This window comes from Alligator sinensis, unplaced genomic scaffold (genome assembly GCF_000455745.1).
Source record: "Alligator sinensis unplaced genomic scaffold, ASM45574v1 scaffold1329_1, whole genome shotgun sequence".
Lineage (NCBI taxonomy): Eukaryota > Metazoa > Chordata > Crocodylia > Alligatoridae > Alligator > Alligator sinensis.
In genome coordinates, this window is record NW_005842460.1 from 988,050 (window position 1) to 1,004,315 (window position 16,266).

A 16,266-nucleotide genomic window follows, 5' to 3' on the forward strand; every position below is an offset into this window, starting at 1 on the left:
GTCCTGGCCTCTGCTCCTGGATGTTTCTGCACATTGCACTTAATGGTCATGGATAAAATGGATAGATGCTAATGGGAGAACTGCTGTCCCACTGCAGGCAGGACCAGTAGCCAGAACCCCAAGCCCCTCCTTTCTAGGGCACTGTCTGTCTCACTGAGCCAAGGGTGCAAGTGATTTCAGCCCATGGCCTGTGTCCCTAGGTTGAAGGGACAGGATGACTTGCATCTTTCATTTATTAGAGGGAACTAATGCAGGAAATCACAAAAGACTGGCTACCTACAAGGCTGGCTGCATTAAGGGCAGGTGAGCGTGTAATGTTCCTGGGCCTAGGTCAGAAGGGAGCTTGGGGAAACGCTGCTCAAATCCTGAAAGATTCAAATTAGAAAACGGTGAAAGACATGTGCTGTGACTGCAAAGCACGCCACTTCCTGCCTTATTTGCTACAGTTCGGAGGAGGGAATATGGCTTTTCTTTCTTCTTGAGCCTGCAAACCTGCATGCTCAGCTCTTTGCCTGAGACAACATGATTGGCCTTGCTTAGTCACGACGACAATCTTGGTGTTCACATGGACTCACTGCTTAGTCTCGAGAGAGTGATATTTGGGCCTGATCCTGCTCCCATTGAAGTCAGTGGCTCAGAATTCATTGTCAGCCTCGGTGGGAGCAGGAGGTGGGCCCCAAAATGATCACAGCCTTGTTTTAAAGTGGGGAATGGCCACAAAGGCACTGGCTGAGACATCCCTCTGAAAGCATGAACAGACCTGGCTCTGAGTAAATTGTAGCTAGTTAGGAGTCCAGAGAGTTTGAGCCCAGCCTCACTCACAAACATTGGTTTTTCCCCTTTGGCAACCAAAATTACTTAAAAATGCTTCTGCCAAAAAAAACCAACAGCAAAACAGAAGCAAAGCCAGCAAACTCAGCAGGAGTTTGCCCTGTTTCTTGAATGAACAGGACCTCAGCAGGTGGCTTCTGAGCAGAACTTTGCAACACTTGAAATAAGTTCCCTGCAAACTCTTGCCTGGTGTAAAAGCCACAGGTCTGTCAGTGGCCTGACCTCCTATTCCCCCCCAAAAAACAGCTGTATTGATGCCTGCTGCCTGCTGGTTTCTGTTTTGTACTAAAACTTTTTCCCACCCCTTCCAACGCAGGTGGTTGTCAACGCCCTGGTTGGCGCTATCCCTTCCATTATGAATGTGTTGTTGGTCTGCCTTATCTTCTGGCTGATTTTCAGCATTATGGGGGTTAACCTGTTTGCCGGGAAATACCACTACTGCTTTAACGAAAGCTCCGAGGAGCGCTTCGATATAGAGGTTGTGAACAACAAGACTGACTGTGAAGCACTGATGCCACCCAACTCCACTGAGATCCGATGGAAGAATGTGAAAATTAATTTTGACAATGTTGGGGCAGGATACCTGGCACTTCTACAAGTTGTGAGTTTTGTCGTCTTCACCTCTTTGTTTGCTGTTAGATGCTAGCTCTTCAGTTTGTCTCCATCTGTGGGTTCTTCCTTCTCATCAGCCCCTAGTTCAACACCTGCATTGACTTCACTGGGCTTTGGGTCAAGTATTTGAGTCCCATGTTGTCTTATAAATAGTCTAGTTGTTTTATACTGACTTCTCTCTGGGTGGGGGTGGGATTCTCATCCCTCACATATACAAAGAGACACCAAGTTCTGTTTTTTATTAGGCAACAGTACAAAAGCCAAACAGAAATTTTCTTACAAATGATTAGTGAAGATAAAGCTTTGTGCTTAGCTTAAGTGAAGCAGGCAGTTTTAAATAAATTACGTATAAAATTACAGCTCCTAAAAAAAGTGAAATTAAGTACTACCTTACAAAGGGAGAGCAAGAGAGTAAATGAGTCCTCTGCTCGGGCAACTCTGCACCACAGATCAGATCCTTCCAGTCTCATTTCAAATGACTTCCGTCTAAAGGAGTATGTGCTTTCTTTGCTAGGCTACGTTCAAGGGTTGGATGGACATCATGTATGCGGCAGTAGATTCCAGAAAGGTAAAGTATAAGTCTATAAAAAGCCCTTCCCAAGAATCCCACTTGTTTAATTTTGTTTCTTAGCGTCTAGAACTGAAGTCCATTTCATTATTTGTAATGATCTCAATAGGAGATCAAGATGTTTCATTTCCTGCTGTTTCTGCGTTGCTGACTATTTAAGGGTATTGTACAGAACCAAAAAGGATGAGGGTCACCAAGACTATAGAGGCCAGGGGAGAGCTCAGCTGGGGTATCACGGTAGTGGAAAAGGAATGCAAAGGGAGCAGGGAGAGGATGTGTGGTTTTTTTCATCCAGATGGGGCGGGGGTGCTCTGACTTCACATGGGTGAAATGCAAGATGAACAGCAGCTGGAATGAGAAAAAGATTCAAACAGTGTTTGTTTCCATTTCTTGTTCAGCCAGTATCTTTTACCTTGATTTTTACCGTGCCAGCATTCATTCTTGCCTCGATTTTTACATTTCCTCTGTGATTAACACGTCACTTTAAATGTACTTTATAGCTTTTTTGAAATGCCATTCTCTTCTCTTCTCCCACCCCCGTCCCCCATTCAGCCAGAAGAGCAACCAAAGTACGAGGACAACATCTACATGTACATCTACTTTGTAATCTTCATCATCTTCGGCTCCTTCTTCACCCTGAATTTGTTCATTGGTGTCATCATTGACAACTTCAATCAACAAAAGAAAAAGATAGGTCACCTTCATTATTGATTAGATAGGCAGCCCCAAGCTGATTGTTGGTAGGTTTGTGGAGCTTGAGGCACGAGGCACCCTGCTGTCAAATGGGGAGTTTCCTGCACTGAGCCTCATCTCTTTGGACTTGGATTCTCAAATGGCCTACACACTGCCTTCTCTAGCTAGCCTCCAGTGCCTGTTTAGAAGAAGGGCCTGGACAAGCCTGTTCAGAAAAACAAGGACCAACCTGACTCTTCTCTCAAATTGTGAGGTTCAGGAAAGCTGTAGGATCCCACAGCCTTGATTTTCAGGGACTTCTGTTTTCTGGTCTTGGTTAGAGCATGAATGGTTGAAGTTCCTTAAGCAGGTAGAAGTAGGATATGACAGAAATCGTGTCCTCTCTTGCTGCTCTGTCTGAATTTTCCTCCCTACCCTGGCCCTTTCACATACATCATGAAGCAGGGAGGTTCCTCACATCAAGGTAAATGTTCTTTGTCTAAGTGTTCATAGATGATCTGCAACTGAAGGGCAATTTCAAGGGATAATAAAGGAGCAAATTTTGTGATTTCTCAGTAGAATCATATGTCAGAAGGAGAAGGGGCTAGGGAAATCATGCAGTTCAGACCAATGCAACACTTGGCTCTAGTGGCAGTTCAGTAACTATTAGGTGTTGGTGCAAGGTACTAGCAGCTTCCCATTCATTGTGTGTCGTGAGGGCACAGCCAGGACTGTGATCCCTCTCCCTCAATGTGAATGAACCGATTGTAACCAGGTTCCTTTCTTCTTTGCTCCCTTTTACTTTGGAGGTCAGGATATCTTCATGACAGAAGAACAGAAGAAATACTACAATGCCATGAAAAAGCTGGGCTCCAAGAAACCTCAGAAACCCATTCCCCGCCCTCTGGTGAGTGTGGGCCTTAAAGCAGTTTGTAGGAACAGTCCTCCAAGGTGAGTTTTGAAAATGTTTAGCCCCCCAACAGCACATGTGAGGACTGGTTCTAGACTGCGCTGCTGTGCTTCTGGCATTACATAGCAAACGTCCATCCCTCGACAAAAAGGTGCAGATGGAATCAGAGGAAGAATAAAGTACAGCTGCCATTTTTACCCTGCGTGGTTAGTTCACTTCTACAGAGCTGACATGAAGGAAAGGTCTTGGAGCCACATTAGCATTTGATGTAAATCAGTTTCTGGCTAATTTACACCACTTGAGAAAATGGCCCTTTCTCTTAATCCAGGGTCAGAGCCTTATCTGGTTGAAAGAGCTACAGAATAGATAGGGAATCTGTCTGAGTGGGGTGGGGGCTGCTGCTTGATATGTGAGGTAGCCACCAGTGGTGCAGCTTCTGGGCATTGGGCAGCAGGGTGGAGCTAGTTCTGGAAGAAGATTGGCACCAGAGACAAAGGTGGTATGATGCCAGCCAGCCCATGCAGGTTCCTGGTCTGCTACAGACTTCTAGTGTGGCTTTGGCCAGGTCACTCGGAAACTGTAATGGCAGACACAGTCCCAAGCTAGCATTGCATGAGCTAGTTCAGGTCCCGGGTGCCAGCAGTACCTTGCTGCCAGCATGGAGTGCAGAACAGGCTGCAGAGCTCATTGAGAAGAAAAGGAAATTGCCATGGCTGCGCTTCTCCCAGCACACGTTCCCAGAGGAGGTCAGCACTGCCCTGCAGTCAACATCAGTCTTCTCTAATTGGGGACTAGTGCTGCCCTGCCTCAGACTCTCAGCAAAAGGCATGGATACATTGGGGATGGGATTTTGCAATGCTGGTAACAAATGTTATGCTTTGGGGTATGTTGGTCACCTTCAGAAGCCCCAAATCATCTGGGCTGCTGGCAAATGGAATTGTTTTGTAGAAACTGCCTTGAAAGCCTCCCTGGGACTCTGGGCTTGAGAAGGACCAGAAACATGCCATCCATCTTTGGTTTTTTTCAGGTAGCAGGCTCCTCCCTGAACTTTCTGTTTGTTTTCCCACTTCCCTCCATGCCTTCTCTCCTGAAATGCAGAACCGCGTCCAAGGAGCTGTCTTCGACTTCGTCACACAACAAGCATTTGACATAGTCATCATGATCCTCATTTGTCTCAACATGGTGACCATGATGGTGGAGACAGACACTCAGAGTAAGCAGATGGAAGACATCCTCTCTTGGATCAACCTGGTGTTTGTCATCTTCTTCACCTGTGAGTGCGTGCTGAAGATGTTTGCCTTGCGGCACTATTATTTCACTGTCGGGTGGAATATTTTTGACTTCGTGGTCGTGATTCTGTCCATCGTGGGTAAGTGGAGGAGCTGGCAGAGGCTTTTGTGTTGTGACGTTTCCTGGGGTGTGTGGGATAAGGCTGTCCTTGCTAGAAATCGATGGTTACAGGATAGCAGGAGATGGACAGCGGCCTCCTAGTTAAAGGGGAGGACCAGACACCAGAACTCCTGAGTTCTATTGCTGACTCGGGGGTCGGACTCGATGATCTATTGAGGTCCCTTCCGACCCTAACATCTATGAATCTATGAGAGCATGGTTTGGTAACTAAAGCCAAAGACTGGGAGTCTAGACGCCTGCCTTTCCCTTTCACTCACTGTGTGATAGTGGGTAAGTCGCTTCTCTGTGATTTGGTTTTCTGTCTGTAAAACAGAAGCATGGTGAATATCACCAGGACACCTGGAGGCCTAATTCCATTAATGCTTACTAGCTACTCAGATGGTCTTTGTAGATGCAGGCGGTCTCAGTTGGCATGGGATGCGTAGCATCGGTCTGGTTTGGAATTAAATCTGGAAATGCTAAGTGGAGCTCAGGAGCCCCTTTCCATCCACTGCTTTTCTTTTAAGGCAAGTGTATAAATTACACAAGGTTTTTCAAGACTGACTAGGCCCAGCTGAGCCCAGGTTTTGGCCTACCTGGGGCAGAGCTTAAAGATTGTCCTGCAGCCAAACTTAGGCCGGATTGGTCTTACAAAATTAATTTTGGAAGGTATTACTGGACAGGCAGCACAGCAGCAGCTTGGGTAGGAAGCAGAAAGCAGAGCAGCAGATCAGGCAGGGAGCATAAGGCAGGGTGGCAGATTGGGTAGGGGAAGGGGATAAGAACTGCACTCAGGGAAGGTGCAGGACTAATATGTGACATGCCTGCCAAAAAGGTCATCCCACGCTGCTTTGAAATATCAAGAAGGGCTGGCAAATGCCACCACTCCTTGTGTCAAGGTGGGCACCTGGAAATAGAGGCCTCATTTGGAAATCTGAGCCAACATTTCTGTATTGGCCCTTTCTGTATTTCCCACCCCGAGCTCTTATACGTTGGGGTTTCCACATGGATCCATTGTAACATGCCTGCCTTTCCTTCTTCAGGAATGTTCCTGGCTGAAATCATTGAGAAGTACTTTGTATCACCCACCCTCTTCCGAGTCATCCGTCTGGCCCGCATTGGCCGCATCCTGCGTCTGATCAAAGGGGCCAAGGGGATCCGCACCTTGCTTTTTGCCTTAATGATGTCCTTGCCTGCCTTGTTCAACATCGGTCTCCTGCTGTTCCTGGTCATGTTCATCTTCTCCATCTTCGGCATGTCAAACTTTGCCTACGTCAAGCATGAGGCCGGCATAGACGACATGTTCAACTTTGAGACCTTTGGCAACAGCATGATCTGCTTGTTCCAGATAACCACTTCAGCTGGGTGGGATGGCCTGCTGCTGCCCATTCTGAACCGGCCGCCGGACTGTGACCTGTATAAGGAGCATCCTGGGAGTGGCTTCAAGGGGGACTGTGGAAACCCTTCGGTGGGGATATTTTTCTTCGTCAGCTACATCATCATCTCCTTCCTGATTGTGGTGAACATGTATATTGCAATCATCCTGGAGAATTTCAGTGTAGCTACGGAGGAGAGCGCTGACCCACTGAGTGAGGATGACTTTGAAACCTTCTACGAGATCTGGGAGAAGTTTGACCCCGATGCCACACAGTTCATAGAGTACTGCAAGCTGGCAGACTTTGCAGATGCTTTGGAGCACCCTCTCCGTGTCCCAAAACCCAACACCATTGAACTCATTGCCATGGACTTGCCTATGGTAAGCGGGGACAGGATCCACTGCCTGGACATCTTGTTTGCCTTCACCAAGCGTGTGCTGGGTGACAGCGGGGAGCTGGACATCTTAAGGCAGCAGATGGAGGAAAGGTTTGTGGCATCCAACCCATCCAAAGTGTCTTACGAGCCCATCACAACCACGCTCCGGCGTAAACAGGAAGATGTCTCGGCAGTGGTTATTCAGAGGGCTTACAGGGTTCGTCTAGCCCGACGGGGCTTTATTAGCAGAAAGCCTGCCTCCACAAAGCTGGAAAATGGAGGAGCGAATCGGGAGAAAAAAGAAGGCACCCCCTCTACGGCCTCCCTCCCGTCCTATGACAGTGTCACTAAGCCTGAAAAGGAGAAGCAGCAGAGGGCAGAGGAAGGAAGACGAGAGCGAGCGAAAAGGCAAAGAGACGTCAGGGAATCCAAGTGTTGAAATGAACAAAAATAATACAATTGTACAAATAAAAAAAAATTGCAAGTGAAAAGATTGTTTACAAACTTCACAACATATATCGATACAGAACAGCCGTGGAGACACTTACCTGAAGATCTTATACCAAACATAGTCTGCTTACTGTGTGACAACGTTGCATCTAAAGCAGTGACCTACCACCTGTTTAAAGGACCCTTATAAACAAACGTTTAAAAACAAAAAGAGGAAAAAATGGATTTTCTATTGTTTGGGCAGGTGGATACTGCATGTTCCACATCAGTCAATGCAACTTAGGACAAACAAGCAAAATTAATAAACAGAAAACAAAAACACACACACACAAACAAAGAAAACCTGCTGCTAGGAGTCATATATTTTCCAAAGCAGCCAAAAATGGATTTTATTTTCTCATTTTGTTGATTATCAAAGGAAAACCCAGAAGTCACAATGTTAAAGGGTTTGTTCATGCAAAACTAGATTTGCATTCCTGCATTTACTTAAGCAGCAAAAAATGAAAAAAGCAAAACAAACAAACAAAAAGAAACAAAACGACACCCATTTAGCCCATGCATTCAGTTGTCATAGTTTATTTGGTATTTATTATCTGCATTCTACTTTCTACATGGGCTTCACTTGGTTTGGGAGATGGGGAAATCAGGTATCTTCAGCCTGGAGACTGCTCAGGCTGATTCCAAAAAAATTGTGCTCGTTCAATGCATAGAAATGATTTGCATGATGGCATGCTGTGACCAGGAATCATGCATGAAGAATCATTAATCCACAAGACACTCAGTACTCTGTCCACAGCAGTGCGTTAAGCCATAAGTTCAAGGCACTCCACTGACCACCACACACTGTATTTGGAGATTAACCTTAAATAGAATCATGCCCTTCACTGGTATGTACCAATTCTTAATGATCTCTTTCATACACCCGCCGATAGGGAAAAGTGAAATACTGTAAGCGGATGAAGCAATTGTGTGTGTGTATGTTTAACAACCTGTCTTTTCCATACAGCCATCTTCTGCACATTTAAAAAAAATTCAACACACAGAACAAAAAAACCTAAATGCTGCTCTGGATCCCATCTGAGGGGAGATGATAGGAAATTCAAGAATGGCTTATATTACTATGTCACTGTAAAACCAAATCTAGGGCTTAAAAGTACCAACCAATCAATAATTTCATTTGTACCCTGCAATATTTAGCATTCTTCTTCTTCTTCTTGGTTATTATTATTCAGCCTCCCTACAGCAGCATTGACACTGTTTTGCATAGAAGTTAATATGCTATGGGAAATAGCACGTTGACTGAAGGTGCAATTTTGGAACTTCTATAAAGCAATCGTACGAAGGGACGGGGAGCACGGCTCGCACAGCTGAGCTGTGTTTCGTGATGTCGGCGTTCTCGCGTCCTGCGGGCAGGTGGGCTGAGGTGCAGGCAGGTTGCTGAAACTCTTCTTTCGTTCTTCCATCGATTACTGCTTTTTGCAGCTTGCACTTTTGACGGTTTTTCTTGCTTCCGTGGCCACAAGGTTTTTAACACAATGCAACACGTTACAGTTGACAGTCAACTAGCAACGTGACATGGGGCGCAGTGCTGGGAGTCAGGTGTCAGACGTCCTGTGCCTTCGCCTTCTTCCATTTCATACGTTGTCGTACAGTAGTAACGTCAAGGTCCTGCAGTTTGGGTAGGGATTAGAGCTACCTCTCGACTAGTCTGAACTCTGCAGGGGTAAGTCTGCGTGGGAATGTCACAGGGAAAGCTCAAAACTTGGTGTTTCTTAATGATCCAAGACCCTCAAATGTCCCCAAATACCCTGTTTCAGTGTGTCCTCCTCGGTCAGTAAACCAGCTGTCAAGTATCACCCGGGTGATATTTCTTCAGGGCAAGCACGTGGAATAGATCTTACCAAGGGGGTAAGGTAACGATGCACCAGAAAGGACCGTTTCATCTGCAGCTTAAACAGGGAAGACAGTCGTCTCGGTTATAGTGCCACTGGGCAGAGGGGGAGGGAGTGGTGATGGTAGCGTGCATTGAATTGGTAGGGTATAATGAAGGAAGTAGGATGTTTGAATGTGGACCAAATAAAGGGGATCCATGGAAGTGGAAAAGCTGAGACAATAGAACGGGTAAATGTCAGGAAGTTCAGTTTGTCTAATCTCACAACCCAGAGAAGTGTCACATAAAAAAACCCCCAAGCCATTGGAGAGACATCTGTGTCAAGCTGGACTTTCTAAATGCATAGTCTAGCCATGCCGATGTCAGTGGAGCTCTACTGTACCTGATAACAGCGAAGAACCATTTCTGTCCTGTTAGATCCTACTCCAGTTACTCCTAGGATATGATGTATAATAAAGATGAAAACTACATACATATGTACAGGCTACATTGTAAACAGCACAAAAATAGCTGAAAAGTGTGGTTGAACTTTTTAAGAGAATATTATAAATACTGTAATATATCACTTTATTTTATCAGCATGCCTTTTTGTAAATACAAAGAATTACAAAAATTAAATAGAATGGCTTCTGGCTTATGCCATTGTCCATGTTTATTTTTATTTTTTTAATATTTTTCCTTTTTTCCTTAGATTTTAGATGTTGTCAGCCAATGTACATCCCACAAAAACAAAACGGACCCCACCCCCAAACAGACAAAGCTTTATTGCAAATTATCTTTACAACGACAAAAATAGATCTATTTTTGGTTTCCAATGTGCAATAAGTTCTGACCACTTCTATGCAAGATTTGGCTAAACTTCATAATTGTTCTGAAGCTGGGCTACCGGTCCGTATGTGAAGCTCGGTGCATCTAATGCTCACGCTGGCACTTTCATTAAGCCACTAGAATAATTGGAAGTTAACCTTCCCTACAAGCTATAGATATTTTTAAATATTGGGTCTTTAATACAAACAAAGGCCAGCGGTATCACTCAACAATCAGGCTTGCTGAAAAGAGATGAAGGAATGGTTTTCCCAACTGTTGACTGGCAGAGGACTCGGCTCTCCTGCTCAAGGGAAAGTTTCACAGTTTCTTTGTTTCTGTTTTTTGTCATTTCCGTTCTGTGGCAGATACATCCCTCAGGCAGAGGTCACCGGTGCTGAGAAAATGGGTCTGCATTTTTGTTCTTCTTCACCGGGTGAAGTTGAGGAAAGGAAGGAAGGAAGCTTTGGTTGAAAATAAGACTTGAGTTTAATATGCAGTCACGGAATAGAAATGCACGCACGACAGCCATTATTATGTTTTGTAGCAATGGCCTCAATTCAGAGACGTGGGATGAGGTGGAAAAAACGACGTCGGGTTCAGAGTTGTGAGAACAAATTAAGTGTGCCGTTGCCAAGTTAAAGCGCATTGCCAAAAGGTTTTGTCTGGAATAAGTGCCTCCCCGCCCCCCCCCAACGTGCTATAAAACCTTCTCTCCTTACTTTATTACCTTGCTTCTAGAAGAGCAGAGAGGGGGAAGGGATAAAAGCATGCCAGGCCAAGCGGCTTTGCTCGCGTTTCCTGTTCACGGTTTTCTATTAAAGACAGATGCTGATGTGAACAAACCTAAATAAATAAACCCAGGAACTGACACAGCAGAGGCAACACCCGAGTGGGTTTTGGTTTTTTGAATGATTCGGTTTTCACTCCGCAACAAATGTTCAAGCTCTGAAAGGGCAGTGGTGAAGATGAGCAGACTAGAGATGGCACGGTGGCTCCTAACCATTTTACCCAAACACGGGTAAGCTGTTCACTGCTATGCACCAAAAGGAAATAAAATAAACGTCGCCCTTATTGCCGCACCAGGGGAGGTGGCCTTGGTGCTCCAGTTACTTGTCTGACTGGTGGTTTTCCTTTACCCCCCTCCCAAATTCCTTCTTCCGTGGTTTTGATTCTTGGTTGTTTGTTCAAAGTACGGATCAGAGAGACCAGTCAGACTTGGCCAGGGGAGGATGCAGGGGAAGGGTTTGGCAGTGGTTTTGGTTTTGCTTTGATGCGTTTAAGAGGCTTGTGGCGCTTTGCTGGTATCTAGCAGACAGGTCTCTACAGCTCTGGAACCACTGCGCGTGGAGCGCCCCTGCAAAGGCCGCTGCTGCGATTGCAGCGCTGCTCCCTGAGGGCGGTTTGGTGGCCTTTGTGAGGCCAAGTGGTAGGACTTGGGAAAAGCCTAGGGAGGCAGCACAGAAACCGCCATCAGCATGGGTCCCGCTGGTTGGCATGCTCGGCAGACCCCAACAGTGGAGAGCCAGGCAGCCTGGACTTCTCTCCCACGTGGACATGGGTAGGGGCCCTCGTGGCTGCCGACCTTGCCATGTTGCCATGCTGGGGACTTCAGGCTGCGTTGCCTGCCACCCAACCCCTCTGTCTGCACTGGAGACTACCCTGTACAGTCCTGAGCCAGCTCTTCTGGTCCCCTGTCCTTGGGGTGCAACGTTCCCCCCCTGCTGCAGGGCCCAGACTAAGGTGGCTTTCGCACAGGTGGCTCAAGAGGAGCAGCTAGCACTGCACTAGCTGTGCCGGGGACAAGGTGCCTTCTGTGGTCTTTTGCCATCCCGTTCTTTTTCTGCCTTGGGCATGGGTCGTGTGGGGCCCATGCTGCTGTAACACAACTTGGGCAGCTGGGACTGCAGCAGCTGCAGGGCTGGAACAGGCATGCTCCCGGCTCTGCCAAGTACTGGAGAGCCTCTTTGCATTGGAGCTGGGGCAGAGCCTGTGGGGCACAGCTGGCTCTTCTGGACCTTGGTAAAGGCAGTGGTAGGCACACATGTCTCGCCACCAGCCCAGGGCTCAGAGCAGCCTGTGACACTTCATTTTGCTTTCCTGGAAGGGCTGGGTGGTGCATCAAGGTCGCGCTAGCTGTCCCCAGCAGCCTGCGTCGAGTCCAAGCGTTTGCCAGGCCCATGGCCGAGGGGTTCTCTTAAGGTTGTTTTTCCAAGTAGTGATTTTGCCCAAACAGCAAAAATTAGTACCCAGCAAAGCCGCCTTTCTTGCCATTCATTGGTCTCTGCTCAGAGCCCGGCGCACGGCAAGCACTGCCAGCCACGAGCGCGAGAACAACGTGGTGGGATGGGCAGGCCCTGGCGGCGTGGCTCCGCCTCGGTCAGTCGCTCTGTTGCTCCCGGAGCAGAACGTTTTCAAAGAAGTTAAAGGCAAGAGCAAAATATTTCCTATTTCCCCTTTGCAAGTTTGCTGCGTGTTGCGATTTTATAGAGCGCGGTGTGAATGTGCGTGCGCATGGGACGTGTCTTCTGAGCGGGTGAGCTGAGGAGTGCTGTCCAGGGGCTAGAGCGGGAGATTGGGAGTCGGGGCTCGCGGGTTCTTCTTCCAGCTCTACCGTGGACGTGTTGCGTGACCTTGGGCAAGTCACTTTACCCTCTCTGTGCCTCAGTTCTGCCCATCTGTAAAATGGGTGTCTAATTACCTACCTCACAGGGGTGTTGTGAGGCTTAATTAGTTAATGTTTGTGAAGTGCTTTGAGGTTCACAGCTGAAAGTGCTTTCCAGTGCACAGTGGAATCATGGACTAAGTGGAGGGGAAAAGGTGATGGTACCATAAATGCTGCTAACCGAGAGTCATTTTTGAACTGCACTGCTCCAGTCAACCCAGCTTCTCCACAGCCATCGGGGCAAAGCTTTTCCTTTCTCTCCACATCGCTCGCGTGACTCGTTCTGGATTCTGTCTTGGTTTTCTCCATGCTGTATTTGCTCCCCCCCGGCACCTCCTAGGTTTTGCTTCCTGTTCTGTTTTTCCATGAAGGAAAGAGGAGGAAATAATTGGATTTGGGGGAGGGGGGGGGGCAAAAGAATGTAAACACACAAGTGGGCTGGAAGTTCGATGTCTGAACTTTGATTTCCTTTGTACTGTACATCTTTTTACTTTGGGATTTGCAATAAAAGGTTCGTCCATCTTGTTTTACCTCTTCTCTCCGGTGGGCTGTCTTTGTCGGCTTTGTAACCCCCCAAGCCCTTGCCCCCACCCCAAGTCCCTGGGCAACATCGCTCCATTATGGGGGTGGGGGAGGAAGGGGCTGGTGCCTGGGCAATGCCACTCCATTATGAGGGGGCAGGGTTGGTGCCCTGGTAAAGCTATGCCGTCGGGGATGGGAAAGCAGTCCCAGGGTAATGCCTCTCCATCATGGGGGGGGTGGCTGATCCCCACACAATACTGCTCCACTATGGAGGGGCAGGGTCAGTGCCTGGGCAGTGCTATGCCACGAGGGACCGGCGGGGGGGAACCCAGCAAATGTCCATGTACACGGCTGCATCAGCAGCCCAACATGGATCTGCACCCCATGCTCTTCCCCCCAGCACCCCCAGCTTCTTAAACCCCCACTCCCAACCCCCCCTTCCAACCCCCCCCTTCCAACACTGCAGCTTCCAGCTCCTTCATCTCAATTTGCCCAGCAATGCTCTTGGCACAGGTGGAGGGGGTCCCTGGGCTCGAGCCCCCGTCGGTCACACTGTGCGCGAGCCAAGCCGGCTCATGGCCAGTGGGGCAGGGTGCGCTAGGGCTCTCCATCCAGGCTGGCGTCATCGGAGGCCTCCTCCTCCAAGTCGTGGTTGACAAGCCAGGGGTAACTGTGGCTGTCCACACCCCACCGGGCATGAGCCAGGGGTGGCAACGGGGAGCCACGGCTGTGATGGGGGGGGCCCAAGGCGTCGGGGCTCGGGGCCCAGAGGCAGGAGTACAGGGCCGCAGCCACCAGCAGGACGGAGGCGAGGAGCCCGCCCGCGAAGCCGGTGGCCACGGGGCTGACCCAGCTGAAGAGGCTCCTGTTGTAAGGGGGCTGTGGCCGCCTCTCAATGACCAGCTCAAGGGCATCCCAGGCCTCGAGCGCCAGCCCGGCGCCGCGGGCTCGCCGCGCCTGCCCACGCCGCTGCCTCTCGCCGTATTTCTCATCGTCCTCCAGCAGCAGGGAGGAGGTGAGGTGTGCCACCCTCTCGTGGTACTCGTCCACGTTCCGCTTCAGCTCCAGGTTCTTGTCCTGGTTCAGGTTCTTGCCCAGCTCGTAGGAGACATCGGGGCGCCCGATGCGGCGGAGGGCACGGGCCAGCCGGTCCCAGTACAGCGCGTCACCGTCGGTCCTGAGCCACTGGGTCAGGATGTCCCGACACTGCTCCGTGCTGGCGATGGCACGGCGGGGGCGGGCATGGATGGGGTTCTTCTCCTCGGAGAGGCGGGCCAGCTCCTTGTCCACGTCCTCCTCGGGGCTGGTGATGTCCACGTAGAACTCGTGGCACTCCTCAGGGGACAGGAGCTCCGCGATGCGGCCCATTGTGTGGGGCCCGATGTCGTCGGCTGCAGTATCATCGCATGCGACGCCGGTGACCAGCAAGAGGAGGGCGATTCCTGCAGCTCTGAACATCCTGGGAAGGTGAGGACCAGAGCCCTGTGCCGGGGACGAGCGATACCGGGTGAGACGCTCCAAGTGCCACCGTGTCACAGCGTGTGCGCCGGGAGGGGGGCACCCAAAGGGGTGAATGGACAGCCTGCCTGCAGCGTGGGGCACAACCCCTGAGTTTGCCCCTTTGCCCGGGGCCTACAGATTGATGCTGGTGCCCTGATGGTCTCGCGCTGGCAGGGGGAAGCAGAGAAACCCCCGTGGGTGAGACTTACTGCAGCGCTGTCTGCCCGGGGTGCAGTGCAGCAGCCGGGGGCTGCGGAGGCTCCAGAATGGAACCCCGAGTTCAAGGTCTGACATCACAGGCGGAAAGCCTGACATCACAGGCATGGATGGCCCAGCTTCCCCACGGCCGGGAGAAAGGTGGGGAGGGGGGTGACTAGCAAACCTGGGACCATCTCCCCCCCCAGGCAGGGGCCCTGCTGTCCCACACACACCCCTGCTCACCCCTGCAAGGGTTGGCGTTAGTGCCAACGGGATTTATGGAGCGTCCGCAGCCACCCCTGGGCTCCGGGCAGAGCTTTCGGATGCTGAGAGGCCAGGTGGCGTGAGGGGCCAGCGGTGCAGGGCCCAGGCCCCCTCATTACCAGCCTCGGGCAGCTCAGCTCCAGGTCTGGCTGGCACCATTACCCAGCCAGACTGTCCTGCAGGGCCGAGCTGTGGGGTTGCGCCCCCCACTCCTCCTGCACTGCCCTGCGGTTGGTTTCCTGCCTTGCAAGTGGATCCTGTCACCGCTGAGGCCCTGGCCATGCCCATGCCTCTCCCTACAGAGCAGCAACGGGCTGCCAGGCTGGACTTCACCCCCACCCCAAAGCCGGGACACGGGGGATGCACCACGTCCACCCCTTCCAGTCAGGAGCATCTCCCAGGGGTCCTGCTTCCTGCGTCTGCTATCAGCACTAGGCCGCATGCCCTCCCCTGCATGCGGCCTTTGTCCGGTCTCTGGCAGGCTCTGAGAGCGGCTGTCAGGGGCATTGGGGAGGAGGATCCGTGGCACGGAGCAGCACAGCCCAAGGCCACGAGGGGGCAATGCAGCCCCAAAAATGCCACGGCCCTGAGCAAAGTCATGCCCCGGTGGTAAGAGAGCAGCTCTAGCACCAGCAGCCTGGCCAGGCCACAGCCAGCCCCATGCGGGCACTGGCTCTGCCCCGGGAAGCTGCTGGACCAGCTAGACCCCCCCTCCATTATGGACGATGGCAAGCAAACAGCTTTGGCCTTGGCTTCCCCGAGGGACTTTACTAGCCTGGCTGCCTGGCTGGAAGGTCTCTCCCCCCCAAACCTGCCCTTGCCAAAGGTGTCCTCATAGCTCATCCTCCAAAGCATCCTCCCAGTTGGCATCAGAGCTGTCAGCAGCCCCCTGCGGGAGCCAGGCACCCAGGGCATAGCGGTGGGCACCAGCCAGGCGTCAGGCCCAAGCCCAAAGAGCAAGAGTCCGGAGCAGCAGCCCTGAGACAACCCCCTCAGAGGCACCCACGAGCCCCTGCCCCCAGGGCCTCGTTATGCAAATTCTTGTGGCAAGTGAGCATCTTCTTAACGACACAATCTTGGCAGCCCAGGCCGCTGCCACTCTGGGCTTCCCCTCCGCCGCTCCCAGCACGGCCGTGCCAGCGTCTCTCCCCATACGTCTTGCGATGCTCCTGTGGGGACAGCAGTTCTGCCGCGTGGCAGGTCTTGCAGGATTCGGGGACACCTGCTGCCGGCGTCCT

General features: G+C 50.6%; 2 protein-coding genes across 2 annotated transcripts in view; one reads left to right on the forward strand and one right to left on the reverse strand.

The window, feature by feature from the left end:
* The window catches only part of SCN8A (sodium voltage-gated channel alpha subunit 8), a 105,163-nt gene extending 97,544 nt beyond the window's left edge, over positions 1 to 7,619 (forward strand). Inside the window, 6 exon segments of the mRNA XM_006030733.2 lie at positions 1,148 to 1,432; positions 1,958 to 2,011; positions 2,564 to 2,701; positions 3,486 to 3,590; positions 4,692 to 4,962; positions 6,026 to 7,619. Coding sequence (XP_006030795.1) covers positions 1,148 to 1,432; positions 1,958 to 2,011; positions 2,564 to 2,701; positions 3,486 to 3,590; positions 4,692 to 4,962; positions 6,026 to 7,173 — 2,001 coding nt within the window. The 3' untranslated portion in view covers positions 7,174 to 7,619.
* A 6,044-nt stretch (positions 7,620 to 13,663) lies between these two features.
* On the reverse strand, positions 13,664 to 14,524 carry LOC112551420 (uncharacterized protein C12orf81-like). Its single transcript, XM_025212400.1, has one exon. It carries the CDS (start codon positions 14,522 to 14,524, stop codon positions 13,664 to 13,666), a length of 861 nt encoding a protein of 286 aa, XP_025068185.1.
* Between the last annotated feature and the right edge of the window lie 1,742 nt (positions 14,525 to 16,266).